This window comes from Zymoseptoria tritici, chromosome 2 (assembly GCF_000219625.1).
Source record: "Zymoseptoria tritici IPO323 chromosome 2, whole genome shotgun sequence".
In the NCBI taxonomy this organism is placed as follows: domain Eukaryota; kingdom Fungi; phylum Ascomycota; class Dothideomycetes; order Mycosphaerellales; family Mycosphaerellaceae; genus Zymoseptoria; species Zymoseptoria tritici.
Window position 1 is genome coordinate 2,331,780 of NC_018217.1, and position 27,292 is coordinate 2,359,071.

Below are 27,292 nucleotides of genomic sequence, written 5' to 3' on the forward strand. Positions count from 1 at the left end.
ATTGCGAGCGCTTCACCATTGGCCCAGCTATCGACAGCTCACAAATGCATGGTATGTTCGCGAGTTTCGCCGTCGAGTCTGCTGGGTGTTTTTAGCTCACCGTAGCCGCTGCGGCACGGCCAGCTCTGCGAATCAGTCGTCGTGGAAGTCCGACCCAAATCTCTTCTCTGTCCACGCCTCCGTCAAGCAGGCGCGTGCACCTGTCGACAACAGCGGTGAGAGCAAGCACGCCCACGAACTCCGTGATCGAGCAGCCGCGCGCGCACACACCGGCACGTTTCAACCTATGAAGACGACACTGGATGAAGAATTTTTTCTCCGTGCATAATCCATCTAGACCTGCAGCCACCATCGATAGCGCTGACCTGGTTGATCGTGAGTGGCTTCTTTCTCCGCAGCCTCGGATCTTTGTGCAGTGCAGGTGCATCATGCAGAGTCAATGTAAAGTGTCCGTCTGGGGGCGGGCGGAAGGGCGGGCAAGCAGCACGACTCGAAGTGAAAGGTCAATTAGCAGCGAATTGAAAGACCTCGAGATGCCCTGGCTGTTCTAGACTATCGATGTTTGCTGCGGTTGAGAAGTTTGGCCACATTTGCCATTGTAGCGGTGTGCGGTTTCATCACAATTATTTGCCAACGAACAACTTCTTTCCGCAGTACAGATGCATACGACTGAAGACCTAGCTCGTTGTCAACTTGAACTCTGGCATACCCTACACTGGAGGCTCCGCTCCACGTGTTGGTCGCCGTGGCTCCCGCTGTACGGAGTGTACGCCGTATGAATTTGAATTCACCTGCTTTTCTGTCCCTTGCACTAGCGTGATATGCGTCCCGCGAGCAGCCCATCTCTCCACTTCTCTGCCTTAACTTCACTTCACACTTGACAGTCAGCCTCTTGCCTGATATGGAAGACATCAAACTCATCCTACTGGATATTGGTATGCACGATCGATCTGCCTGCATGACAGACATGTGTGAAAATCTCTTCATCCACTTACACGACTCTAGAGGGGACCATTTGCGAAATTGCCTTTGTTAAATCTGTGCTGGTAGGTCGTGGCACACACCGCCTTGCCATATCTCTCGTATTCCCTTTTGCCACGTCGTCGATACCCTACAGTGCACGGCCTCGTACTCACGACTTCTCTCCCAACCTCAACAGTTTCCCTACGCCATTGGCGCTCTCCCTACCGTTCTGTCAGAGAAATGGTCAGACCCAGCCTTTGCCGCTTACCGTGATGCCTTCCCTGAAGCCCATCGAGAATCGCCCAAAGCTCTTCAGGCCCATGTAGAAGACCTCACCGCCCGCGATGTCAAAGTCGCCTACCTCAAGAACTTGCAAGGCTATCTCTGGGAGGAGGGCTACAAGTCCGGAGCGTACTCCACGCCGCTGTTCCCGGATGTGGTGCCCAAGTTGAGAGACTGGCGGAGGAGGGGATTGGAACTGGCGATCTATTCTTCCGGCAGTGTCTTTGCACAGAAGCTCTTGTTTGGGCATGTGCAGGCTGAGAGCAGTGAAAGCGGAAGTCACAAGAAGGTTGAGGACTTGACGGAGCTTTTCGGCGATGAAGCTTGGTTTGATACGACCAACGCTGGACTGAAGACGGAGGCAAGCAGCTATGCCAAGATAGCAGAATCGCTCAAGGTATGGCCATTCCATCGACTCCATCAATACATGCTGATGCGTAAGTCATAGTTCAAGCCATCGACGATGCTCTTCCTCAGCGACAACGTCAAAGAGGTCGATGCCGCTATCGAAGCTGGCATGCAGTCAATACTCGTGGACAGGCCTGGTAATGCTGCCGTGTCAGAGGCCGACCGAAGTAGACTCCAAGTCGTTACTTCACTGGACGAAATCGAGATCACCGGGCAGTCGAAGAAGTGAGATGAACGAGCTTGCGGACGTAGATCACACGGCAGCTTCGATGTCGAGACACCGTCTTGTGGGCACAGCTTGTGATCAATTGGGAGGGATCTTGGCTGACTGCCACTGTCCAGTCAATCCGCTGATGCTCGGCGAAGGCTTACGACCAGAAACCTGCGTGCGAAGGTATCTTCGTCTTGCCACGACTTTGAGAAGGTCAAGCAGGATAAAACAAGTAAGCGTCTCCACGGGTATCGAATGTTCTGCCATCCGATCTGTCTTAGATTGTACATCTTCCATCGCTCAAACATCATACCGATCCAGATGTTTCAATCAGCGCTTCTATCTTGGTCAATTGTTTGCTTGTGCATCGTGGAAGATGCAGCAGGTCTCTTCACAACCCCTTCGCTTCACCTGATGCAGTTCGAAGCACATCGTCACACCAGTGAAGACCAAACAAAGTCTCCTATTGAATACAGTAAGTTCCAAACAGCGCACATCAAAACAGTACTCGCAGCCTGAGCAGGCCAGATCACTCGAGACGCAGACGATCGATCAAGCCATCATGGACTCTTCCGATTCGACACACATTCCACCAATAGAGACCACCCTGCCACCAAGCTACCAACTTGTCTCCAGCCGAACCATACCCATCATCATTCACATGTATCAAGTCCTCCCGGACAAACCTCTAGGCCCAAACCTCCTTCTAGCCGGCCCTTTGCTCAAACACCAACCCGATCTGCTGAGCCTCCCCCTCTCAGCAACTTACGGCGAGTTGATTCTGCTCCTGCATCAGCGCGTGCTCGCTCGATCGGGTGTTCGAGTTCCTAGCAAGTCGAAGAAGTTCTATTGCCGGGCGGTACTGGTGGCGGATGGACAGGAGATCCTGCTTGAAGTTGGGAGCTGGGAGGCGGCGAAGGAAGTGTTGGAGAAGTGGAAGCACGCGGAGTTGAGTTTCTTGTTCGCGATTGTGGATAGAGGGTACAAGGGAGTCGGGATGTGGGAAAGGCTGAGGAGAATGTTTTGGGGTTTGGGTGGTGGTAGTGTTTGTTTGGTTGAGCCAAGATTGGCGACGCAGGAGTGAAAGGAGAGGTGGTGTGCAAGGGACTTTGAGATGTCCTTCGGCGAAGGGTGGATGGTGGAATATTTGTTTTCTTGCAATGGCATCAGCCCTGAGTATCAGCACAATTCGCGCCTAGATGCCCGAATGAAGTTGTTCGTATCGCCTCTCTCTGAGCGGGCGATCAGTCGTGTAGTCCTTCGTGGTGCTTTATACGCCCTCCCACCAAGATATTCTCTGCGTGTCTTCCTTCGGCCTGTCCAGAAGCCATCTTCTCAGAACAACCACACATATGCAAAGAGTAAGAACACCGCAAAGAAGAACCCAATCCACACCTTCCAACCCACGCCCGTCCGCTCCGCCATCCTCAACATTCGATTCATCGTTCCTCGTAACCGGTTTCTCGTCCCTTCAAACTGATCGTTCATTTTCTCCGCAAACGCCGTACTGTCGCGAATCTCGTCGCCAATGGCCATCGTCAACTATGCACCTCCGAGTCAGCATATCGCTCCAAAAATCCCATTCTATCCGGTCTCCATTCCGTCCTCACTGCCCCAGGACACGACCCGTGTATGCAGAACTACTCACATCCTTCAACATCTTCACTTTCTTACTCATCTCTCCCGCTTGATCATCATTCTGGCTCTCCAATTCACTCAACACCGAATCCGAATATTGTCCCCTCCGATTCGGAGTCGCCGTTCGGAAGCCTCCATCTCCACTTCCTCTTGCGCCTGCCGCCTCTGCTCCGCCAGGATAAGCACTGAACGCCGCAACGCCTTGTGAAATGCTCGGATCGCCGTATGGTCCCAGAGAAGGTTGACTGTTGTGTAAAGGTCGTGGCGCGGGCGAGCCAGAGCCTGGACGGGATCGATTGGGTGCGGCGACGTCGTAGGAGGAAAAGAGAGAGTTGCGCGAGTCGCGCTGGAATCTGGAGACATACGATGTGAGATGAAATGGTATTGTGGCCTCCAACTTGGGTCGCTGGCTTACCTTGAGGCCATTGAGTGTGCTGTCGAGGTCGAGATGTGCGGTATGGGATTGTTACAGTGGGGCGGAGATAGCGGCCTTTAGTTCTACGACCGAGCGAGGTCGTGTTGTTGGAATTTCAGCGACAAGACCGACGAGTGGAAAATCTTGGACAAGTGTGCAAGTCATATGCTTTGAGGGCATCATTAGATTATGCATAGTCTGCGACACGAGTACAAGCGACATAAGCCGTGCAAAGCCATCCCATGTGATACAGTAACAATAATCAACGTGTCCTTTTCGTCCGTCTACACTTCTTCCTTTCTCGTGCTGTGGCCAATCCGTTCATGCTCAATCCCAAAACGCCTCTTTCATGCTCAATCATTGCCATGCCGTCCATATACACAGTCATTACTCACGCCCATGTTACGGCGGTCTACATATTCGCCAACTCGTAATCAATTTGCGAGTCCAAGAAGGCCCTCTTGTCGCCAGGCAGTTGAACCTGCAGCTTCTGCTCCGTCAACGCCTTGAGCTGCTTCTTAGTCACGGTGTCCAGGTCCACCTCGTTCAAACACTCGCGAATCGCCACGGTGATGGCCTCGTTGCTCACGCCTTGGGTTTGGAATCCGGATAGCTGGTTCGTGCTGCCGGAACGGCTATGAGCGGCGAGAGTGCCCATGGGAGACCGCGTGCGCTGTTGATCGTACATCATGTTGTTGGGTGAGTGAGCACCCCCGCCGAGGAGAAGGTTGTCTTGCGAAAAGTTTTGCGGAGAATAGAGAGCGTTGCTGCCCATGGACATGAGGCGTTGGTGTTGCTCAGCTTGGTAGGGAGCCTCTGTGTAGCGCGACATGGCGGACTGTCGGCCGTAGGCATTGAACGGACCTGGTGATTGTGGTGGGCGGAACGACTGTTGTTGAGGGAAGCCGGTTAGGATGGTGGAGGCTGGCTTGACGGAGGAATACACCGAATGCATGTCATCCATTTCGTAGCCACCATCCTGGTAGATGCTCTCCTTCTCTTGTACGTAGCCGCGACGCCCAGGAAGATTGTTGGCCGTGGCATAGTCGTCCCAGCGCTGGAGGGGAATGTTGCGTGGGTCGTAGCCTTCTTCATCAACGGCGACGAGCTTCTTGTCGCCCTTCTCTCCAATAACGATACGGGTGTTTCCCCATGAGAAATCATCCTGCTTCCAGAAGGAGTAGATTGGAAGAATGCATGACCAGATCGGATATGCCAGGAGGTAGATAATCATCCATCCAATGTGCTGCCACTGTCGCTTGACCAGGAAGATGATGGCTTGCAATCCGTACACTGCGGCGATCATGACGATCGAGATTAGAGGGAACTGTCCGGTCCCGCTGGCGACGTTTACTATCAGGTACACCAGGTAGCCGAAGGTGGCGGGAAGAATGATGGTTCCGAAAAGATCAATAAAGACGACGAAGCGCATACTGAAGCAGCAGAAACCGCACAGATCGACCGTCAACATCTCCGCCAGGTTGTGGATGGTGGAGTTGATCCAGCGACGTCTTTGAGAGAGCAGAACACTCCAGTCGGAGGGCGCTTCGGTCATGGCGTGGGCGTTTGGTACGAATTTGTATGTCATCGATGGGAAGTGCTTGATCATGAGGGTTGTCAGGTAACGATCCTCACCCAATGACAGAAGGTTCTTCTTGTGCAGGGTGTCAATGTTATTGTCCGCGTACTCGGTGACAATTTTGTCCGAGATGATCAAGGGTCGACCTTTATCAGCGGTTCTCAGCCTGTACATGCAGAAACTGTGATGGCGGTCAGTATGGTTGATTGAGCAGGATGCAAGAATGAGAAGACATACCATCCGGGTAAACAAGTGACACTGCCGAACAGACTTTCGAAAGCCTTGGCCAAGTGATGGGAGATGAAGTATTCGTAAACCTGAATCATGGTCGTCCAGCTACGCTCCTCGTTTTCCAGCGAAGTCTCACCACAGATACCAGCGACTTTGGCGTCATTAGCACATGCGGCAACTAGTCTGTTGAGCGAGTCTTCCTTGACCTTGGTATCGGCGTCGACCATGAAGAGATATTCGTACAGCTCAGGATCCACACCGATAATGTTGTTGATCTGATGGAACATCTCCAATTCGAGTGGGTTCATCGCCGAACGATGGTGCACGCGGTTCAAGAAACTCATCAGAAGGATTTGAGAGTCACGCTTTCCACGGTTGCCAGGCTTTGACTTGGTCTGCTCCGACTCCTTGCCGACCTTGACCACAACAATGTACGGTACGACATTGCCTTCGAATTCGTAAAGGCCAGAGTACACTTTTCCGTAGTTCAGCTGTTCGCCTCCGAGTCCGAGAGACTTGAACGGTAGCGCAGGTGGGTCGATTTTCGGGTCTACTCCAAGGATATCGAGCACGATCTTGGGAGTGGGTCGATCGTTGCCACCTCCGACAATCATGCCATCGCAAATCACGCAGATCAACTTCCTCTTGTTGTCGTAGGCGAGAGCAGTGAGCGAGTCAAGACCCTTTCGGAGAGAGTCCTCACCCTCGGTGTATGCGGGCACTTGGCAAATGACAAACTTGTCCTGCTGAGTTGGGCGTTTTTTGGAACCAAGTTGCAGCGCAGCCAAAAACTTGATGACAATCACGGTGCAGAGAACGACCGTAAACATCAACAAGATGTAAGCATTGACCTGGCACCGGGCGTCGTCGCGAAAATCTGTGGACCCGATATGGAATCGATTGGTAAGGCAGTTCATGGTGTTGGTGCGGTTGGTGTAGTCTGGGACAGAGTTGACCCATTTCGACGTGAGATCTGCGCCAGGGTTCGACTGGACGAGTTCGGTGACATCGTCTGGCAGGAATTTGTAGACATCGTTGCCTTGGAACAGTTCCACAGAGTGGAAGTAGTCGGTGAGATCGTAGACCTCGCCGTTGAGAATGAACCACATGTGACTGTTGTCCTCGCCATCTTTCTTCACAGCAGATCGCTTGTAAACAAGCTTGCCCTTGTAATACTCCCTCATCTTCGGGAGAAACTTGTCCGAATACCAAGTGATGCTGTGGAGGGCTGAATTCTGGTCGTTTTGCACCTCTGGTCCAGAAATGTGCTCGCCGTTAGTGATGGGCAGAGTCTCATTTGGTGTCAGAGTAAGCCTTTGGTCATCAACCAATCCGGGGCATGCAATGGAGAGCGGTGGGACAATGTATGGCGATACGTCAGTTCCGGCGAATTGCAGCATGTCATCAGCGGTGACCGGAACGTTGTTCATGTCGGAGTGCTGGAGCTTGTAAAACTTCGTCAAGTCGTAGACGCCTCCTCGAAAAGCCACGTAGTAGTCAGTCCTGCCTTGGTGGTAGCCGACTTGCTTGAGGTTCCAGACTTTGTCGCGATTGGGACAAAGGATTTTGCCAAAACCAACGATGTAGAAGACGATGGTAGCGTTCAGCAGGGCGATGAGCATCACGAGTGCAACCTTCTCTCGCCACGCCATGCGGACATCAGGACGCTTCATGCGACCGACCAGCTTCATCAGAGGAGAGGGAATCCACCAAGTGAGGATCCACACAACAGCGACCCATGCGCGCCGACCGGTTGTGGTCTGCTGAACGAGCATCTCCTTGCCCTCGGTCAGCTCGCCATCGATCTCGCCCTCGAATCCAACGTAATTGCGCTTATCATCGCCCTTGAAGCCGAGGCCATAGTCACCACCGCTCGCGCTGCGCATCGTGTGAGCTGTGGTGGGTGCAAGCGATTTGGCTCCCATCCGGCTCGGAGCGGCATGGCTGGGTTGCCGCGTGTGGACGGTGATCGCATCGTCATAGTATGGACCGTCAAATCCTGGTCCTGCTGGGTAAACACCTTCCATGCCGCCGAGCATGTTCATCTGCGACATGTCGTCCATCGGCTTCATATCCAGCATACTCTCGGCCTCCCAATACGCTGGCTCGCGCATCCAGATCCGTTCGTGGCCAACGACGACCTCTCCATTGCTCCAACCGCGCTCCATGATCCAGCTCTCAACGCCATCTTTGCCGTCAAGGCAACCCAGGCGGCGGTAGCGTTCCACAAATTCTTCCACGTCGAAATCTGCGGTAAAGTCCAACTGCTTGCTCCGGTAGTTGGCCCACTCGGGAAGTCTCCATGCCCGAATCTGGCTCGAGACAGATCCTGCCGACCAGGGTAGATTCTGTGGCGACTGATTCGAGAAGTTTGCAGGCGATTCCTCGTTCGGATGCAAACATAGCTGGAACCAGACTCTGCTGCAACCCATCACATCGGTCAATGTGAACCGACCTATTCTGCCGAGACCCACGCCTTGCCCGTCGAGAGGATACAGCACATGACGCAGAAAGGTCTCGTCTTCGGTCTCAATGCCGACTTTCTCGAGCACTTCTTGACGCTTGTCGAGCGCCATCTCACGTTCCCTTGCTTCGTTTCCTCCAGAAATGTCCAGATCCGCTTCTGACCGCTGGACGGCTTCCTTCATCTCGCGAATGACGGAAGAGCCTGCTGGCACAATTGGTACGCCGTCCTCCTTCATCTCAGCATTAATGCCATTGCTATCGTCAAAGACGGTCTTGAGACTCGCAGCTTTGCCCAGTGTCTGACTGGTCACTTCGATAACGGTGATGCTGACGCTGTCACCATCCTCTAGGCTTCCAAGTGGCGTGGCAGCACCATTATCGCTACCGCTGCTCGATCCAATGGCCCGACCTGTGCGAATCTCACTTCCAATGGCCTCATTGGCCTTCATGATGACCCAGTCCACGAGTGCTTCGTAAAGGGCGCCAATCAGGATGTCTCTGTCTTCAGTGGAACATTTCTTGAAGATGACCTCGGGGTCAAGATCTAATAATCCTCCCACCTCTTCACAGACCTCCGCCAGCTCTTCTTCATTCACAAGGAACCCGAGGGCATCTCCGAGACGGAGGATCGCAGCGACGACGGACAGCAGACTTCGGAGAGAGCTGCCCTTGATGCCAATGGCCTTCAAGGATTCGCGAAAGTCTTCGGCGGCGGCAGCATCGTCGGCGGTGGGAAGGTACGTGGGTGGATCATAAGTGTCGGACTTCCGGAGCAGAGCATACTCTCTAGGTCGCTTGAGACCGAGGAACTCTCGTTCCTGCTCCGATTGGCTGGTGAGCAGGTAGTAGAAGACATCGAAGGCTCGGTAGCCAGGTTCGGTGGGAACATTGAGAAGACCAGCGTCGGTATCGATGCCGGCAGTGGATAAGCTGAGAGATGCGCCAGTAATCTCCCCGGAGAGAGCCAGCGTGAAGACACCAGCGAGTGCGGAGTATCGCGGTAAGGATGGATTGAAGGGTGTGACTGTGTGTAGGAACGGTCGCAGAGCGTCCAGTGCTGTGTAGAATGTGCCTGGGATGGAGAGGGGCAGAGCGGATGCGAAGGGCGCGAAGAGCGATGGCGTAGAGTGGTGAAGGGATCTGTCGAAATATTAGTTGACATATCCAGAACGGCACGAGTTGTCCTGAAATCGTACCCTAATATCACACAGCCATCCTCTGCTCGACGTCTGGCATGTTCCCATATCCGTCGAGCCAATTCCGCGTCGACTGTGCCTCCATATCTTCCATCGGGACCGGTGCTAGACGCAGTGACCCAGGTGTTGACGACCAGACTGCTGCTTGACTCCAGCTGATATGGCTGCCCGGAGGAGAAGGAGCTGTGCAGTGCATTCAACAGCGTGGTCGTAGAGACCTGTGATGTGCCCGCCTGTTGCATCGTGTTGCTTCGTCCATGGCCCGGCGCAGCGGATGACGGGTTCGAGTAGGCTGAATGCCTAAAAGCCATCTTGCGCGGCGATATGAATGCTCAAGATGCCCTCGAGGGGCGTGGTGGGAAAAGTCGACACAATGGGTGGCGGAGTTTGCGGCGATGGATTTCGATGTGTGAAAGAGGTCGCGCGTCTAAGCGAACGTGTATTGTAGCGAGCGGTGGAAGGCGTGCTCGAGCGAGCGTGAGAGCAGCGACAGCAGCAACGTTGGTTGTGGTGGTGAGCAAATGCACGATGCTGTGTTGCCTCCTCACATGGACAGAACGGAATATAGGACTACCCTGCACACACACGGGCCGGGTTGGACGGACGGGAGCCACGGTGTTGGCAAGGGGCCTATCCAAGCGTCGATCTTAAACTTTCGCGGAAGTCTCTCAGCTTCAAGTTTTATGCACTGGACAGGACAGGGTTCACAGGGCTGTGAACAGGATGTGTGTTTCTTCAATTCTCCACATTCATGTACGAATGAAGGCCGTAGACGATGTTCGATGTCAATGATCATTGATATTGAAGCTTCCAGATTGGATAGCTGCAGTATTACCATCGTCCGGGCACAATCCTCTCACGCGTTGAGAATCAACACCCGTCTCTATTTTTGGCTTTAAGCGAGCGAGCTCTCCCGCCTTACAGTCTTGCAGCTCTCGAGGACCAAGCAGGCCCCAGCAGACTACTACATTATTACGCGTCCTCCTCTGCGGACCCGCTCTGCGCTCTGCATGACTACAATAGCTGCCGACATGATCTGGGCGAGTTGCACCTGCTCGGAGTGTGGAAGAGCCCGAATAGCCAACATTGAATGAGTACGAATTGATTGTCCTTACCCTTATACAGGAAAATATACATTTGAAGAAGAATTCGCGGCTCCGATTGGCGGCTATGCATCGCCACTAGCGTAAACTATAAGGGTTGTCTCAACGACCAGCTGTGCAGCTGTGCATCTGTTACAGCCATTCGCTAGGCGCATGAACACGAGCAGATCGTGTCTCGACAACGAGCGTGATGGCAGTGCATTGTATAGAGACAGAGCAGGGCATGATCGAGTAACTACAGTATTGTGAAGACCCTAAAAGAACCTTCCGCGTGGATTCGTAAAACGACAACCAGAGAACTTATTTTCAATCGGCCTTGCAGTAGCGTGGGCTCTACCCGAATAGGTCCCTGTACAACGCCTCCTCCTTGTTCTCCACCTCACCACATTCGATTCTGTTGTTTCTCGAATACGCATCACTGTCGAGCGTGTTTTGAACATCTCGCCCACCCCTCCAGCTTTGCCTGCTCTCACTCGCTTGGGAAGGCAAACAGTCGGAATCCTTAGGAATCTTAGTCCTTCGTTCGATCGAAATTCGGGAGTGCCAGGGCAAGTCCTTCCACCAATTATCCTCGCCTTCGCTTCGCCGCTTTCGACCTCACGTTCGCTACCCGCCCGGCGACGCCACGCCGTGCTGCAGTTTCTACCACCGTCACCGGCCTTCAAGGCCCTTGTCGAGCAAACATGTCGTCCGCTCCGACTACGCAGCAGAATCTAGCGGCTCTGCCCGCGCCAGCGATGAGCGACACGGGCATAACAAGTCACATTGCGTCGCGCTACCACAGCCATCTACCGATTTCGACTCTGTCTACTCAAGGATACATCGCCGTCAACACCTACACTAACTCTGCCAAAGGACCCAATGGCGGCAAGGATGGCAGCGCCATGGGCGCTGCTGAAGAGCTCGCGAGCAGAATGTGGGCGCGCCTTGGACATCGACAGGAGAATCAGGCTGCTATATTTCTGTAAGTCCGCACTTGTGTGTTGGGTGTGCTGAAGGATAATTCATGGGAGGGAATCATGGAAGAAGAGTCGAAGATCTGCCACGCAGAATGCTGAGCCCGATTACGGACTAACTTTTATACAGAGGCGAATCTGGCACAGGAAAGACTACCATTCGATCACATCTACTATCATCTCTGCTACAATACTCCTCGACACCACTCTCCAAGAAGCTCTCCTTCGCGGCTTTTGTATTTGACAGCCTTACAACCACAAAATCCGTCACCGCACCAACAGCCTCCAAGGCCGGCTTGTTCTTCGAACTGCAATATGACACCGGCTCGTCCCTTCACCCGACCCTCATCGGAGGCAAGGTGCTCGATCACAGACTCGAACGCAGCCGTGTCGCCACCGTCCCTCCCGGAGAACGCAACTTTCACGTTCTGTACTACCTCCTAGCTGGAACGTCGGACGATGAGAAAGAGCATCTGGGTCTCAATACGGGAATCACAGCTGGAACTGGGAACCGGTCGTCATTGGGAACACAAAAGAGATGGCGATACCTGGGGCATCCGTCGCAGCTGAAAGTTGGCATTAACGATGCGGAAGGCTTCCAGCACTTCAAGACAGCCTTGCGCAACTTGGAATTCCCCAGAGAGGAGATTGCTCACATGTGCGAGATTCTTGCGGCCATTTTGCACATCGGTCAATTGGAGTTCATGACATCTCAGTCGACGACACCGGCTCCTGATGAGAGTGGCGGATACGGTCATGAAGGTGGCGAGGAGATTACGGTCGTGAAGAACAAGGACGTGCTTTCCATGATTGCAGCGTTCCTTGGTGTGGGCGACAGGACCTTGGAGCAGTCTTTGGGCTATCGGACTAAGATGCTCCGCCGAGAGCGTGTGACGATCATGCTGGATCCCAAGGGTGCTCGTGAAAACGCCGATGAGCTTGCACGTACTCTCTACAGCCTGCTGGTCGCTCTTGTTATGGAGAAGATCAACCAAAAAACTTGTGCGGTCGAGGAAGCTGTCGCGAACACCATTTCCGTTGTGGATTTCCCCGGATTTGCGGATACCTCTTCTACTGGCAGCGTTCTTGACCAACTCCTCAACAACGCCGCCACCGAATGCCTGTACAACTTCTGTTTGCAGAGCTTCTTCGAACGCAAGGCGGAATTGCTCGAGACAGAAGAAGTACAGGTGCCACTCACCAGTTACTTCGACAACAGCGACGCTGTCAAAGGCCTTCTCAAGCCCGGCAATGGTCTTTTGAGCATTCTGGACGACCAGATGAGGCGCGGGAAGACTGATCTGCAGCTTGCTGACTCTCTGAGGAAGCGATTTGAGGGGAAGAACCCGGCCATCGAGGTTACAAGCGGCACCGTCCAATTGCCAGGAGCCAACTTCGCCACACAAAACACTTCACAGATCTTTACGGTTAAGCACTTTGCTGGCGAAGTCAAATACCCCGTTGATGGGCTACTGGAGGAAAACGGAGAGGTCATATCGGGCGACTTGATGAACCTCGTGAATTCATCAAGCAGTCCTTTTGTTGCTGAGCTCTTCGGTCAAGAGGCCCTCAACAAGGTCGTTCACCCGGATGACCGCAACGCCGTGCAGCAAGCTTCCGTTGCATCGAAACCATCTCGCATGCCAAGCATGGCTCGTCGCAGAGGTGGTAAGGCCGGTAGATTCGGCTCCCGACGTGGCGGCGATATTGACGAGGAGAAGGACAGTGACGAAGGCCGCGCTCGAAGCGTATCTCGTCACCGGCACAACCCGAAGTCAGCAGATACACAGCAAGGTGCATCTGCACAATTCTTGTCGTCCCTCGACAACATCAACAAGTCGCTGACCGCGCCTAACACCAACCCATACTTCTTCTTCTGTCTCAAGCCCAACGACAGACGAATCGCAAACCAATTCGACAGCAAGTGTGTGCGTCAGCAAATTCAGACCCTCGGCATTGCAGAACTTTCGCAGCGCTTGAAGAATGCAGATTTCAGCATTTTCATGCCGTTTGGTGAGTTCTTGGGCTCTGCTGAGGGCGAAGTGTCGGTTGTCGGGTCCGAGCGTGAAAAGGCTGAGATGATATTGGATGAAAAGAGCTGGCCGAAAAACGAGGCTCGTGTAGGAAGCACCGGCGTATTTCTTAGCGAGCGCTGTTGGCGACAGATCGTTCGTGCAGGTGATCTTGGAGTCGTTCCGATGCCTCCATCGGACGAGAATCCTTTCAACAACCCCGAATCGCTTACTCCAATGGACGGTAAGAGAGGGTTTGGCGAGTCCAAGGTCCATCTCTTACAAACCCCTGGCTCTGCTATCTACTCAGACGACAAAGCTGCAGGCTACTTTGGTAGCAGAGATATGGATGCAAAGAGCGACGCCGGCGCATCCGCCTTGCGAGAAGGCGACATGTTCCGTAATCTGGAAACCCGGGAGGAGCTGGCCGAAAAGGGCAATGAAGTCACAACCACGCCCATCGAGGAGCGCCCGAAGTCTGCCAGCCGCGTGAGGTGGCTTGTCCTTGTTTATGTCCTCACATGGTGGTGTCCGGACTGGGCCATCCGGATCATCGGTCGCATGCCCCGCCAGGACATTCGCATGGCATGGAGAGAGAAGGTTGCCATCAACTTCATCATCTGGCTGTCCTGCGCCTTCGTCGTCTTCTTCATGGTCGGATTTCCGCGTATCATCTGTCCGACGCAGCACGTGTTCAGCCCGTCCGAGTTGACCTCATACGATGGGAAGAACTCGGACGCGTATGTTGCCATCCGTGGAAACGTCTTCGACCTGGGCGCGTTTATCCCTCAGCACTACCCATCCATCGTGCCAGCTTCTGCGCTCGAGAAGTACGCCGGTACCGATGCCACCAACCTTTTCCCCGTTCAGGTCTCGGCAATGTGTCAAGGGACCGATCCCGACGGAACGATTGACGCAGCTGTCCAGCTCAACTATCAGAACCGCAACTATACTGGACAGAACTTGATCAGCACCACCGATAACAACGCACAGTACCACGACTTCCGTTGGGCAACTAACGACTCTCGTCCAGCATGGTTCACCGAACAGATGATTTTCCTGCGGGGACACTACTGGAAAGGAAGCGTTGGCTATTCACCTCAATACCTCAAGACCCTTGCGAAGAAGTCGAACCAAGTGGCGTACATCAACAACCGCGTCTACGACTTCACCGATTATATTGCTGGTGGACGAGCACCACAGTACCCGCCGGGCGAGGAACGACCTGACACGCTTCCGGACTCCAACTTCATGGACAGCCGCGTGGTAGATCTCTTCTCACAGCGTTCTGGCGAAGACGTTACCAAATACTGGGACGCGTTGAATATTGACACCGGCCTCCGTGACCGGATGCAGATCTGCCTTGATAACTTATTCTACGTTGGCCAACTGGACACTCGAGACAGTCCAAAGTGTCAGTTCGCGAAGTACATTCTGCTGGCCGTGTCTATCATGCTGGTCTCGGTGATTTGCTTCAAGTTTCTGGCAGCACTGCAGTTCGGCAAGAAGAACATTCCCGAAAACCTCGACAAGTTCATTATCTGCACTGTGCCAGCTTACACAGAAGATGAGGACTCTCTCCGCCGTGCTCTCGATTCTGCCGCTCGTACCAGGTATGATGATAAGCGCAAACTTCTGTTCGTCATCTGTGACGGAATGATTATCGGGCAAGGAAACGACAGACCGACGCCGCGCATCGTTCTTGACATTCTTGGAGTTCCAGAGACCGTTGATCCCGAGCCTTTGAGCTTCGAATCGCTGGGCGAGGGGCAGAAGCAACACAACATGGGCAAAGTGTATTCCGGATTGTACGAGGTGCAAGGTCATATTGTGCCCTTCATCGTCGTCGTGAAGGTCGGCAAGCCCAGTGAAGTTTCGAGGTAAGCATATTCTGATTGTTGGTCTGCAATCACCGCTGACTGAAATTTTTAGACCCGGCAACCGTGGCAAGCGTGATTCCCAGATGATCCTCATGCGCTTCCTCAATCGCGTCCACTACAACTTGGCCATGACTCCGCTCGAGCTCGAACTACACCACCAGATTCGGAACGTGATCGGCGTGAATCCGACCTTCTACGAGTTCTTGCTGCAAATCGATGCCGATACGGTCGTTGCGCCGGATTCCTGTACCCGCTTTGTGTCCGCCATGATCAACGACACCAAGATCATTGCCGTGTGCGGTGAAACTGCCCTCACCAACGCTAAGGCTTCCTTCATCACCATGATGCAAGTATACGAGTACTACATCTCGCACAACCTCACCAAGGCCTTCGAGTCGCTCTTCGGGTCCGTCACTTGTTTGCCAGGTTGCTTTACAATGTACCGCATCCGAGCTGCCGAGACCGGAAAGCCTCTTTTCGTGTCCCGCGAGATTGTTAACGACTACTCCGAGACTCGTGTCGATACGCTGCACATGAAGAATCTGCTCCACCTCGGAGAAGACAGATTCCTCACCACTCTTCTGATGAAATATCACTCCAAGTACAAGACGAAGTATATCATGCGCGCTCATGCCTGGACGATTGCACCGGATAGCTGGGCCGTGTTCATGTCGCAACGTCGCCGATGGATCAACAGTACCGTCCACAACCTGATCGAAGTCATTCCGCTCCAGCAACTCTGCGGTTTCTGCTGTTTCAGCATGAGATTCGTGGTGTTCCTCGATTTACTGTCCACGATTGTGCAGCCTGTCATTGTTGGATATATCGTCTACCTGATCGTTCAAGTGGCGACCAACCCAGCCTCGACCGCAACCACCGCCTTCATTCTCATCGCAGCCATCTACGGTCTTCAAGCTATCATCTTCATCGTACGCCGCAAATGGGAAATGGTAGGCTGGATGATCATCTACATCCTCGCTACACCCATCTTCTCCTTTTGCTTGCCCCTGATCGCGTTCTGGAACATGGACGACTTCTCCTGGGGCAACACCCGCATGGTGACCGGCGAAAAGGGCAAGCAGATTCTCGTTAGCGACGAAGGCAAATTCAACCCGGATGACATCCCTCGCAAGAAATGGGAGGAGTACCAAGCTGAGCTGTGGGACGCTCAAACCCGCGATGACGCTCAGTCTGAGATGTCGGGTATCAGCTACGGCACCAAGAGCTGGCACCCTGCCGCATCTGAGTATGGGTACGCCATGAGCCAACATAACATGAGCACCCTCAGCGTACCGCATATGCCGCACAACGGCTCTCGGATGTCGCTCCTGACGTCGGACAACGGCATGGGCATGCAGCAGCGGGACTACTCCGCCAGCGATATCGACATGTCGGACATGCCCAACGATGATGCCATTTTGGCGGAGATTCGCGAGATTCTCGCTACTGCGGATCTTATGACCGTGACAAAGAAGAGTATCAAGGCCGAGCTGGAACGACGCTTTGGCGTGCCAATGGATTCGAGGAGACAGTATATTGGTAGTGCGACTGAGGCGATTCTCAGTGGTCAGCTTTGAGGAATGAAACGAATAGGGGTTTGCTTTTTGCGGCGTTTGAGGGGATGTAGGATTGGAATGATGGGTTCCGGGTTGGATAAAAGGAAGAACCATGAACGAAACAGAACGACACTGTGATAGCATTGTGTACAGCTTTGAACAGACAGTAATAATGCCGTATTGATGCCTCTACTGAACCCATTCACCTCTTCACAAGTCATCTTCTGTCTCATCTTGCCGTGTAGACTCCGTCGACGGAATGCTCGCCTCTCTATAAGCCATTTGCGAATTCGTTCATCTTGCCGTGTACCCTCCGTCTACCGGCATGTTCACTCCCGTCATCCAATTTGCATCATCTGAGGCGAGGAAAAGGTAGGCGCGAGCAATGTCCATCGGTTTTCCCACTCCACGAAGTGGATGCATTGAATCGACAAATTGCTTCGCTTGGGCATTCTCCAGTACCGGGTCTGTCATGTGCGTTTCAATATATCCAGGGTTGACAGCGTTGACTCTTATCCCCTTTGGAGCACAATCCATAGCTGCAGCTCGTGTCATGTTCGCGACCGCGCCCTTGGATGTACAGTACGCCGCTGCGCCCTCGGAGCCGACCAGTCCAAGCACGCTGGCAGCATTGAGGATGACGCCTCTGTCGCCATTTGCGAGCGGGTCTTGCTTGATCATTTGAGCCGCAGCATACTTGACGCCGTAAAATACTCCATTTATGTTGACAGACGCGGTTTTGTGAAAGAGGTCTGTACTCAGTTCCCAGATGGGCCCGGGCGTGCGGGACTCCATTGCGAAGCCGGCATTGTTGATCATGCTGCAATGAGAGAATGGAAGGTCAGCCATGTCTAAGAGATTGGTTGTAGCCACAAGGCCCTGTCATAGCCCGAGAATTCCTCAGGCTTCCTCGCAGGTATCCTGCTCTCCAGCTCCAACATGTGATGTCCGCTTACATGTCCAATCGCCCAAACTCCTCCACAGCAGCTGCTACAGCTGCTTCAACGGACTTTGGGTCCGAGACGTCCGTCTTGACGAAGATGGCTTCGCCGCCATTTTGCTCGATTCGCTCGTGCGTGGGACCGTTTGACTCGTCCGAGGGAGCGGCTTCACGCCAGGTGCCTTCGTTCAGGTCGGCGCAGACGAGCTTGGCGCCTTCGGAGGCGTAGAGGATGGCGGTCGCTCGGCCGATTCCGGAGGAGGAGCCGGTGATCAGGGCAATGCGGTCCTGGAGGCGGCCAGGCATGGTGGGCGATTAAGTCGAGGATCGAGGAAGGAATGCGTCAGATATGATGAGAGCGAGACCGGAGAGCAGGTAGACTTGTGGAACAGACTGGGAGGATGGTCGTGGGAAGGTATATCGTAGAGGAGCGAGACAAGGGTTGCTAGCTTGCCAGTCGATCGTCCAAGGCAATACTGGTCACTGCTTCTCGTGGCTTGGAAAGGGAACAAGGTGTGAAGGAGGGTGAAAGGAGGACCTACAATATAAATGGGCAAGGTTGACATATCGCAGCAGAGTCAGCACCGCGCGATCGCTCAGGGAGCCACATGGCGAACGCAGGACCCTTCCAAGCTCCTTCCGAGCTCCTGCGATCCTCCGGAAAGGATTCCACAGCGATGTAGCCGACAAGCCCGGACGGTACAAAACAACGTGCTTCGGCTTTCGTACGATGGCGGCAGAGTGAGGGGAACATGGAAGTGGGGTGTCAGCTTTGCTTTCACGTGCTCTCGCGCGAGTGCGGAATCATCCTAGCGCGAGGCTAGAGATGGCGGGACTCTGCAGGAGCGAGGAAGACCAACCTCACAGCTTGACTACCTCCTCCCACGTACGACAACTTCCCCCGTCTCACATTTTGATGTTTCTCCTCCGCGTACAAAGATATGCTCCATGCCCACGATGCACGACCTCGACCTTTCCCGAGCCCATCTGAGCGATACCATTCGATCGAGTTCTGAATGCATCATCCAACAGCCACGTACGCGGCAGCTGATACAATAGCTGATGGATTCTCTACGAAGTCTTCAAGCCGTGGATACTCGCCAGTGGCTCTCGAGAATGCATGAGGTTCAAGATTCACGTTTGGGAGGTAACTCGCAATCACTGAATGGTATTGTCCGCCAAGGCCTGAAGGAAGCCTTATTGCTTTTGCTACAACGCATTGTTTCTCCACGATGGCTCTAATGTTCTCCGTGTCGTCTTTGTGCTTACTGACGACGAACTGGGCTAATCCTGTCCCTTCTCGTCTTTGTCCTTCATGCTATTCCTCGAGATTAGTTTTCCCTTTGACCTCGAGTACTCATTTCTGCGATGAAAGGGACAAAGACCATGCTCATTATAAACAACTCGAAGATGCTCTGCATACAATGCCTTTCCTCCTCTCGCAAAATTCCCTGTCGCCCCCTTCATACACTTCAGCCCTTCAACGAACAAGCGTCTGGTACGCTGAATATTCCGTCTCTTCCCAAGACACCGATTCTATACAGTCTGGATACTGTTGACAACGATACAAGATATCGCAAACGAGAATGGAGCACAACTTCTCCAACGGTCCCAATGGATGGGGAAACTATGGAGGCACGAACATGTACGATAGTGATACCGACACAAGCAACGCAACAGATCAACTCATGATGAATGTGGATAACAATGACTGGGAAATAAATGGCGAGCCATTAGACGATGCAGATTTTGCATTGCTCATGGCTTCCACCGCTGGCGCGCCGCAACCACAAACAACCTTCATGGGCCCGGTTGACTCCAACAACGAGTACGTGTTGAACGTGCCGCAACCTGGCCCTCCACCTCCCCCTCTTCAGGCAGTGTGGGATAGCGCAACTTCGACTTGGGTCTACCCAGTCCCAGTACCTCAGCAGCAGCAGCAGCAGCAGCAGCCATATGCTATTTCGCGAGCCCCTTTCCAGGCTTACGATACTCAACTCCCCTTTCGTCAGTTCCAAGACGTGGGCCAGAATGCCGCTAATAATGCTGCAGCGCCCAAACCGCAGCCCAAGCATAATGGTAAGCGAGCGAAAAAGGTCTCTCTCGCTCAGGGGTGTGCTTGCCAGACCAACGCCGAAGAGCATACCAAACGACCCATGAACAACTTCATGCTCTACCGCCAGCATGTACAGAAGGCCGTCGAGAAGCAGCTCAAGAAAAATCAGGATTCGACCAACTTATCAAAAGTAATTGGTGCGATGTGGGTTCAGCTACCCCCACAGACCCGGAAGTACTGGACTGATCTGGCCGACGAGGTCAAGCTGAAGCACGCCGAAAGGCATCCTCATTACAAGTATAAGCCGGGTGGGAAAAACGACAAGAAGTGGGGCAGTGAAGAATGTACTTGCGGTGCCTATGAAGCGAATGAAGCCAAGCGAGAAAGGGTCGAGGCAGAGAGCGAAAATGAAGCGTCGTCGCAACGTGTGACCAAGCAGCCCAAGAAGAAGACAGCCAAGAAAGTCGACAAGACGAACGGAGGGTTCAACGTCAATTATGGCATTCCGGTGCCTGAAGCTTCGCGCAAGCGCAAGGCCTCGTTCGGTGAGCTACAATCGACTCCCAAGCGCATCGCAGGATCATCTCGCTCCGGTCAGCCTCAACTCATGCTTGACTATACGAACGACCGCCATCAGGCGGGTCAGTTTGGAGATTACAGCGGCGAGTGGTCCATGAACATCCAGTCCGACACGACGCAAGGATACTTCGCGCAAAGCATGGCCGCTGGGAATGGATACGATACATCATTTGGACCCTTTACTACAAGCCAGCATCCAGGCACAGGGTACGAACGCGACATGCTTCCAGAGGAGATGCCCTTCGACTTCTCCAACACCGGTGTAGAAGGAGGAGAACTGTATGGTTATCCATCTCCATTCTCCACTCGGCCTCGCGAGACGGTTCTCTCAGCAAGACCACAGAACCCGGCTGATTTCCAGTTGACCCCGATGGCCCAGATGTTCGCGACCGGCGATCTCGCGAACGGAGACGGGCTCAGTACCGAGTTGGGCGATGAATTTTGGAACATAGACAACCCGCTGGATATCGGTGGAGACTGGAATATGCAGCAGGGCCAGGGTACAGACGCCGATCGTACGCCAAGGCAGGCCTCCTTCACAAGGCGATCCACCCGCCTGTCGGCTCAAAAGGGCAACAGTGCTGAGAGCGCGACTTCGCCAACGAGGAGATTGAGGAGTCAGGGCAAAGCCTAGAAGGTAGATAGGTAAGTAATTCTAGACTTGCTTCGTGACGTTCTGTACATACAGTCGCATACTGCACATCCATCGAGGCACTGGTTGCGAGATCATTCTCCTGTCCGTCGCTAGTCATGTTCATCGTGAATCATTAGGCATGCGATGCCAACTGTGACAAGTCATCAGCGCAGTGCACGTGAGCATCGAATGTTGAGGGAATGAGGTTGAATGAGTAATATGCTGTACATTCGTGACAGTCTAAACAAAACAGAACAATTGGCTTTCATTGAGCCGCACCAGAAGCCATCTCATCAATGCCCAGACAGCGCCACATACGCCGCAGAACGCCGCGCCCAGATCTTTGTAGTATCCTTTTCCCTTGCCATCACCCGTTCCCTGTCGTTGCACGGCTCTTTACTGCGAGCGTTGGTAAACACCGACAACCATGGCGTGATCTCTCTCGAAAGGCTCCAGAGTAAGCTGCTCCTTTGGCTTGATACGCTCCTCTCTGAGCTTGACGACTTCGCGGGCAAAGACTGCTTCAGGTGCGGCTGTGCTGTCGATACAGTTGGCCTTGATGGAGACGACAACACCTCCACCAACCTTGAGGAACTGATGTGCGTTGAGCCCGACGATACGAGCCTGATCGGGTTGAGCAACGTCGGCGAAGATGCAGTCGACCATGCTGACGAGCATGCGGTACTTGAGCGGGTGACGAGCATCCTCGATGATTGGAATGACGTTCGTGCGGTGGGTAGCCATGTTGATCAGATCACGGCCGGAGCGGTGGGAGAATTCGACGGCGAAGACGGTTCCAGTTGGGCCGACAATGTCAGCGACGTGAGAGACGGATGTTCCAGAGGCAGCACCAAGGTAGAGAACCTTGCTACCAGGCTTCATGTGAATGTCGTCCATACCACCCAGGATACCGGCCGCCAGCTTGGAGCGGAAAGGGTTCCAAACGCGGTACTCGGTCTTTGCGGCGGCGGGCGCATCGCTGTTGGCACCGGTGGCAGCACCAGAGACAGCATTGGGTGTTTCGATGGAGATGCGCTTCTCGCCGTAGACAGCCTCGCCCGGTGTCAGGTTCTTGGTGACGAGCAAATCTTCCTTTCCACGTGCGACGAAGACACCGGCGTGTCTGTGAGGCTCGACGACGACCTTTTGACCACCCTATTGTGTGTTAGTATGCACCACTCTGCTCCCGAAAGCTCTTGAAGAATTGTACCTTTGCGCCAGCAGCGCCGCCTCGGCCACCTCCTCTACCACGTCCCCGGTCGCCTCCACGTCCGCGCGGGGCGCCTCGTCCTCCACCACGCCCTCCACGGTCGCCGAAGCCGCCTGAAGAGAGTCAATGCGTGTTGTACAACTGGAAAAGCTCTTGTCATGTGCATACCTCTGCCTCCGCCTCTGCCACCACGATCGGAGCCTCCTCTGCCGCGGGGGGCGAATCCACCTCTTCCACCTCTGTCACCACCCCCGCGCGCACCACCTCTTGGAGTGAATGCCATGTTGTTGATATGTGTGGTTTGTTGCGATGTTGGTGAAGCTCATCCATCTGGCTCAAGCAAATTCGTGGAGATAGATTTTCTCGAACAGCTTCGCTAGCTTCGGGATCAGCCGTTGCCAAGCTGCGGCGCGAGGGCAGGAACACTCCATTTCGCAGATGCCCGAATTCAGAATTTGAACGTCGACAAGGTTGAATACCATTCTCTCGCCCACACATCCGCCAAAATGGTCCGCTACGCTGCGACCGAGATCGAATCCGCTAAGAGCGCCCGCGCTCGTGGCTCTTACCTGAGAGTCAGCTTCAAGAATACTCGCGAGACCGCCCAGGCCATCAACGGCTGGAAGCTTCAGCGCGCCCTCACCTACCTCCAGAACGTCCAGGAGAAGAGCGAGGCTGTGCCAATGAGGAGATATGCCGGGAGCACTGGCCGTACTGCCCAAGGTGCGTACGCAGCCCATCGTTGAGAGATGAGGCCAGCCATGTGCGAGGATGCATAGGAGGATACCATATACTGAGACTTTGTCACAGGCAAGCAGTTCGGTGTGAGCAAGGCTCGCTGGCCCGTCAAGAGCGCCGAGTTTCTCTCGTCGCTCCTCAAGAACGCCGAGGCCAACGCCGACACCAAGGGTCTGGACACCAGCAACTTGATTGTGAAGCACATTCAGGTCAACCAGGCACCAAAGCAGCGCCGCCGCACATACCGCGCTCACGGAAGAGTACGATTCTCGTGGTCTGGGCCGTGTCGCATTGTGCTAACATCAATCTCAGATCAACCCATACATGTCCAACCCATGCCACATCGAGTTGATCCTCACCGAGGGCGAGGAGGTCGTCCAGAAGGCCCCAGACACTCTCGCCCGCCAGGCTCACCTGAACTCCCGACAACGCGCCCAGCGTACTCGCAAGGCTATCGCCGCCGCATAGGGGAGTGTCGCATTGGAAAGTGGAGTTCACATTCGGATCGGGTTTGGCGCACGCAATTCGCTCATGATAGCGATCAGGAAAGGGTATTGCAAAAGACGCATGGTGCCAATACGCTCACGCAGAAAGCGATCTGCTCCTGCCTTCCGCAGCAGTGTCTCTCTCGGACGAATCAAAAAGCCGTCTACAACGATTTCAAATGCCATGCTTCTGTGGACGACTGTCATATCTCACCTGCTCTATCAACATTCAAGCGAAGTGCGTTTAATGCATTGAAGTGCTCCGTCCCATGCAATGCTCATGCACGCTCAGCTCATAATCGTGAATTTTGATTTCTATCTTTAATTCCCTTGCCTGCGCCCTGACTCAACGGAGTCATTTTCGACTCGCTCTCGTAATTCGGCGCAATGTATCCGTATCCGTTTGGATCGTCCAGAAAGCTCTCGTCACCGGTGAAATGCCTGTTGGACGAGCTACATGTAAGCCTCTGCGCTGTCGAAGTTATTGCACCGAAAGCACAGCTGAATGCCCTCATGTCATCAGACTGAAGCACCCGTGACTTTGCCTGCTTGCTGCGCCTCCATTGCGAACGTCCTGTGAATCAGACAATACTGGTAAGTGAAACCAACAAAAGCAAGAAAGCAATGTGCTCGCGGGCATGAATGTGAATAGGAAAGGGGAATGTGCTTACCAGCCTCTCTCTTCTCCACCATCCAGGAAGGAGCAGTCGCCATTGACCTCGCATTCCCATCCTCCGCCAACACCGGCACCGCCTCTCCACTTCACATCCGGTACCTTCTCCGCCACGGCGGGATCCCAGCTGCCTTTTACTGCGGAGAAGTCTGGGTTCTCCTGAGCCTTGCCACGACGCACGAACTTGCTGAAGCTGGCGGTGAAGCAATTGAAGTCCTCGGCGGTGTCGTCCTCAGGCATGTTTCCGGTCAGCACGCGGCCGATGGCGATCATGGCTGCGGCATGCGAGCATATCAGGATTGCTTTGGGACCATTGGGATCTGCATCCGCCGCGGCGATGAGATGCGAAAGACAGTATGCCACGCGGTCGTGGAGTTGTGGGATGCTTTCGCCTTTGGTGCTCGGTACGATGATGGCTTCTCGGTCTTGCTGAAGATTCGGGAAATGCTCGTTCAGGACTTCGATGGTAGCTGGTGAAGGGTGGTCGAAGCGTGCCTGGCCGTAGAACTCGCCCACACCACGCTCGAGGTTGATAGTGGCCTTCTTGGGGTCTATCTTGCTGAGCTCCGTCGTGAATGGTTGCAGTGTTTGGATGCAGCGATAGAAAGGTGAGCTGTAGATCTTGTCCACCGGTGGCGAGAGCGAGATCAGATGCTTTCCGAGCTGCTTCGCCTGGGCAACGCCGTAGCTAGCCAAGGCTGGGTCTGCAACGATTCCAGTCGGCGAGGGGATGTTCGAGTCGTAGTGGCCAGTTGAAGGATCTACGGACCAGTTGCTCCTGTACTGTGTGAATGTCAGTCCCGGGTAATGAATATGCGCACGAGTTGGGCGAGCTCTAGTCGGTAAATGTGCTGCCGCGACTGCCCCATCTGGCAAAGTCCCTTCATCACATGCTCAAAGGCAAATCATCCGCCGCTAAGGACAAGACAAAGGCACCAACTCACCCCGTGACGAACAACGTAAACCACCTCCAGCACCATCTTCGCGTTGTCGACTTTCTGTTCGATGTTGTGAAGCAAGTTTGAAGTCGTTGTAAAGCCGAATTCGACTTGGGAAGCCGGACGGACCTCGGCCTCAGTTCCGACAAAACAGCCTGAAGATGGAATCTCTTGAATGTCAAGTGAATTGGAACGATTCCAGGTTGTCATGGAAGTTGAACTGATATTACTCCTTGCTTGGGTGAAGTACGGAACACGCTCTATCAACAAATTGTGATTCGTCCTCGCTTCCATAAAACTCATGAATTAGTGCCTCAGTGCTACTTGATGCATGTTTGCTCGCTGGCAAACACGAATATGACACTGCATCCTTACGCTCGTCCAACGTCCTGACCGCTCATCCTCAGATACGGTTCGCCTGTAGCCGGCAGAGACAGCACTCCGCCTCAAAGGGATCATCGCCTCTCCTTTCCACCAAACCCCGACACAGCCTTCTATCCTCAGCATCCCTTGACTGCACTGACCTCTTCCGCAGTCCTGGCGATGGTCCCGCAGTCGCTGCAAGGCAAGAAGCACCGCAATCTTCACCGTTATGGTCGACAGGACCAGAGGATTGGCAACGGTCTAGGACAACTCCCTTGTGGTTTGTGACCATGTACCTCATCTCATCTAGTCGACGACCGTCGAGTTGGGTAAACCGCGTCCGTGTGCTGCTCATCGGGCTTCTATGCTTGGACAGATGGGCGGGCAGACAATCAAATTCGATGATCCGTCAGCACCCACGGCCAGGCTCTGAGCCATCGCTGACAATCTCATAGCAGCTTTGGATTCATCTCCAACTACTGCCGTCTTCGTGCCAAGCTCTTCGACGAGGCCTGTTGATCACAAGAGTGTGATGCGGCTCCTGATGGCTCGTCTCGTTGGCATCGTAGCCCAGGACCATCTTCAGACCCCTCAAATTGATTGGCCATTTCCCAGAGCATTGTCTTTGCAACACTGGCAGTCGAAAGTGGCATCCCTAGTAGGTATGAGATTTCTCAGCCTTCCTCACGCACCACCAGACCTTCCATTCTCAGCCCCTGCAAGCGCCTGCGCAACAGCCTCGATACCCTCCAGCTCATCGCGGCCCACTTTCCTCCCAGTAGCGATCGAGGCACCAGCAGAAGCCTCCACATCGATGCCCTTCCTCTCCAGAGCCCTCCTGCTTTGATTGTGTAGATATCTCCTTCTCCTGCCCTCAATGGAGTCTTCATCGTCAAGTCGCATTTGCCGTGTATTAGGTATCGTCCGCATCGCATCTTTCAATTGGTCCAAAAGTCGGCGTAATGCTGGAATCTGGTTCACAGCGTATTGCGTATCCTGGGTGAGTTGCTGTGCGTTGGCAGTTTGGGCGGAAGAGTTGAGGAATGCGAAGGGTGATTCGCTCTCGTCGCCTTCTTGCGACTTCGCTTCGGCTCCGATCAGCGTTGTCAGTTGTGACAGAATCGCGGCATTCTTCGCTTCCTCTGCCTTGAGCATCGTGTTCAGTTTCGCGGTCTCGTTGAGCTTGCGCCGCTGAAGCTGGACTTCCTCAGGCGACGGGACGTTCTCCGCGCCGGCGATGTCTACGCCTTGATAGTGGTCCAGTCGTACCCAGTTCGCCAAATCCTCCTCATCGTGTCCGACAGCGAGAATGTTTCGCAGCGTGTAGATCTCGAATTTGTCAAAGTCCTTGTCCACCGTCGCGTTCAGCAAACTCTCCAGCTTCACGATGCCATTGTCAATCTCATTTTGCTTCAACTCTGCAAGCGCATCTCGTCTAGCAGCTTCACTGGGCAAAGCTTTGGCGACACTATCGTCCAATGTGAAGCCGAGCTGTTCTGCTGTTGTCCCTCCAAATCCTTCTTCGATCGCATTCACCGCGCGGAAGACGAGTTCGTTCACGGTATTGATGATATCGTCCAGAAGGGTCAGTGGAGTGTAGCGGAAGTGCTCTGTCAGCAGCGCAGTCGTCGTCTGAGTGCTCGCTGCCATGATAGCGATTGCATGTGCCGGCGTTGATGCTCTCGGGATGCCGGCGCAAAGAATATTGCGCAGGAAAATAGTCGCGTCGAGATGTTCGAAGACGTGAATGTCGGGGTAGATCTAAACAGACCCCGCATGT

General features: G+C 53.9%; 10 protein-coding genes across 10 annotated transcripts; 4 read left to right on the plus strand and 6 right to left on the minus strand.

The window, feature by feature from the left end:
* Positions 1–1,001: 1,001 nt before the first annotated feature.
* On the plus strand, positions 1,002–1,882 carry MYCGRDRAFT_36370 (uncharacterized protein; the record flags this gene model as incomplete). The annotated part of the gene is made up of 3 exons (XM_003854980.1): positions 1,002–1,046; positions 1,160–1,642; positions 1,700–1,882. Coding segments are annotated over 3 exons (711 nt in total), but the record flags the coding sequence as incomplete, so codon positions are not given.
* Positions 1,883–3,004: 1,122 nt separating this feature from the next.
* Positions 3,005–3,928, minus strand: BET1 (putative BET1 v-SNARE; the record flags this gene model as incomplete). The annotated part of the gene is made up of 3 exons (XM_003855413.1): positions 3,005–3,406; positions 3,513–3,855; positions 3,918–3,928. The coding sequence occupies 3 exons, from the start codon at positions 3,926–3,928 to the stop codon at positions 3,200–3,202; spliced, it is 561 nt and encodes a 186-aa protein (XP_003855461.1).
* A 401-nt stretch (positions 3,929–4,329) lies between these two features.
* Positions 4,330–9,700, minus strand: CHS6 (chitin synthase, class VI; the record flags this gene model as incomplete). The annotated part of the gene is made up of 3 exons (XM_003855412.1): positions 4,330–5,677; positions 5,734–9,333; positions 9,390–9,700. 3 exons carry the CDS (start codon positions 9,698–9,700, stop codon positions 4,330–4,332), a joined length of 5,259 nt encoding a protein of 1,752 aa, XP_003855460.1.
* Positions 9,701–11,175: 1,475 nt separating this feature from the next.
* On the plus strand, positions 11,176–16,917 carry CHS5.2 (CHS5 chitin synthase, class V; the record flags this gene model as incomplete). Its single annotated transcript, XM_003854981.1, has 3 exons — positions 11,176–11,456; positions 11,579–15,340; positions 15,393–16,917. The coding sequence occupies 3 exons, from the start codon at positions 11,176–11,178 to the stop codon at positions 16,915–16,917; spliced, it is 5,568 nt and encodes a 1,855-aa protein (XP_003855029.1).
* Positions 16,918–17,190: 273 nt separating this feature from the next.
* On the minus strand, positions 17,191–18,339 carry MYCGRDRAFT_99192 (uncharacterized protein; the record flags this gene model as incomplete). The annotated part of the gene is made up of 2 exons (XM_003855411.1): positions 17,191–17,716; positions 17,853–18,339. The coding sequence occupies 2 exons, from the start codon at positions 18,140–18,142 to the stop codon at positions 17,191–17,193; spliced, it is 816 nt and encodes a 271-aa protein (XP_003855459.1).
* Positions 18,340–19,959: 1,620 nt separating this feature from the next.
* On the plus strand, positions 19,960–20,199 carry MYCGRDRAFT_19569 (uncharacterized protein; the record flags this gene model as incomplete). The annotated part of the gene is made up of 1 exon (XM_003854982.1): positions 19,960–20,199. A coding segment is annotated over one exon (240 nt), but the record flags the coding sequence as incomplete, so codon positions are not given.
* A 1,302-nt stretch (positions 20,200–21,501) lies between these two features.
* On the minus strand, positions 21,502–22,618 carry MYCGRDRAFT_99193 (rRNA 2'-O-methyltransferase fibrillarin; the record flags this gene model as incomplete). The annotated part of the gene is made up of 3 exons (XM_003855410.1): positions 21,502–22,260; positions 22,316–22,428; positions 22,484–22,618. The coding sequence occupies 3 exons, from the start codon at positions 22,596–22,598 to the stop codon at positions 21,502–21,504; spliced, it is 987 nt and encodes a 328-aa protein (XP_003855458.1).
* Positions 22,619–22,790: 172 nt separating this feature from the next.
* On the plus strand, positions 22,791–23,711 carry MYCGRDRAFT_103329 (60S ribosomal protein L17; the record flags this gene model as incomplete). Its single annotated transcript, XM_003854983.1, has 3 exons — positions 22,791–23,038; positions 23,126–23,313; positions 23,366–23,711. 3 exons carry the CDS (start codon positions 22,822–22,824, stop codon positions 23,519–23,521), a joined length of 561 nt encoding a protein of 186 aa, XP_003855031.1.
* Positions 23,712–24,205: 494 nt separating this feature from the next.
* MYCGRDRAFT_99195 (uncharacterized protein) lies at positions 24,206–25,191 on the minus strand (the record flags this gene model as incomplete). The annotated part of the gene is made up of 2 exons (XM_003855409.1): positions 24,206–24,994; positions 25,156–25,191. 2 exons carry the CDS (start codon positions 25,189–25,191, stop codon positions 24,206–24,208), a joined length of 825 nt encoding a protein of 274 aa, XP_003855457.1.
* Positions 25,192–26,196: 1,005 nt separating this feature from the next.
* MYCGRDRAFT_68633 (uncharacterized protein) lies at positions 26,197–27,200 on the minus strand (the record flags this gene model as incomplete). The annotated part of the gene is made up of 1 exon (XM_003855408.1): positions 26,197–27,200. The coding sequence occupies one exon, from the start codon at positions 27,160–27,162 to the stop codon at positions 26,197–26,199; it is 966 nt and encodes a 321-aa protein (XP_003855456.1).
* Between the last annotated feature and the right edge of the window lie 92 nt (positions 27,201–27,292).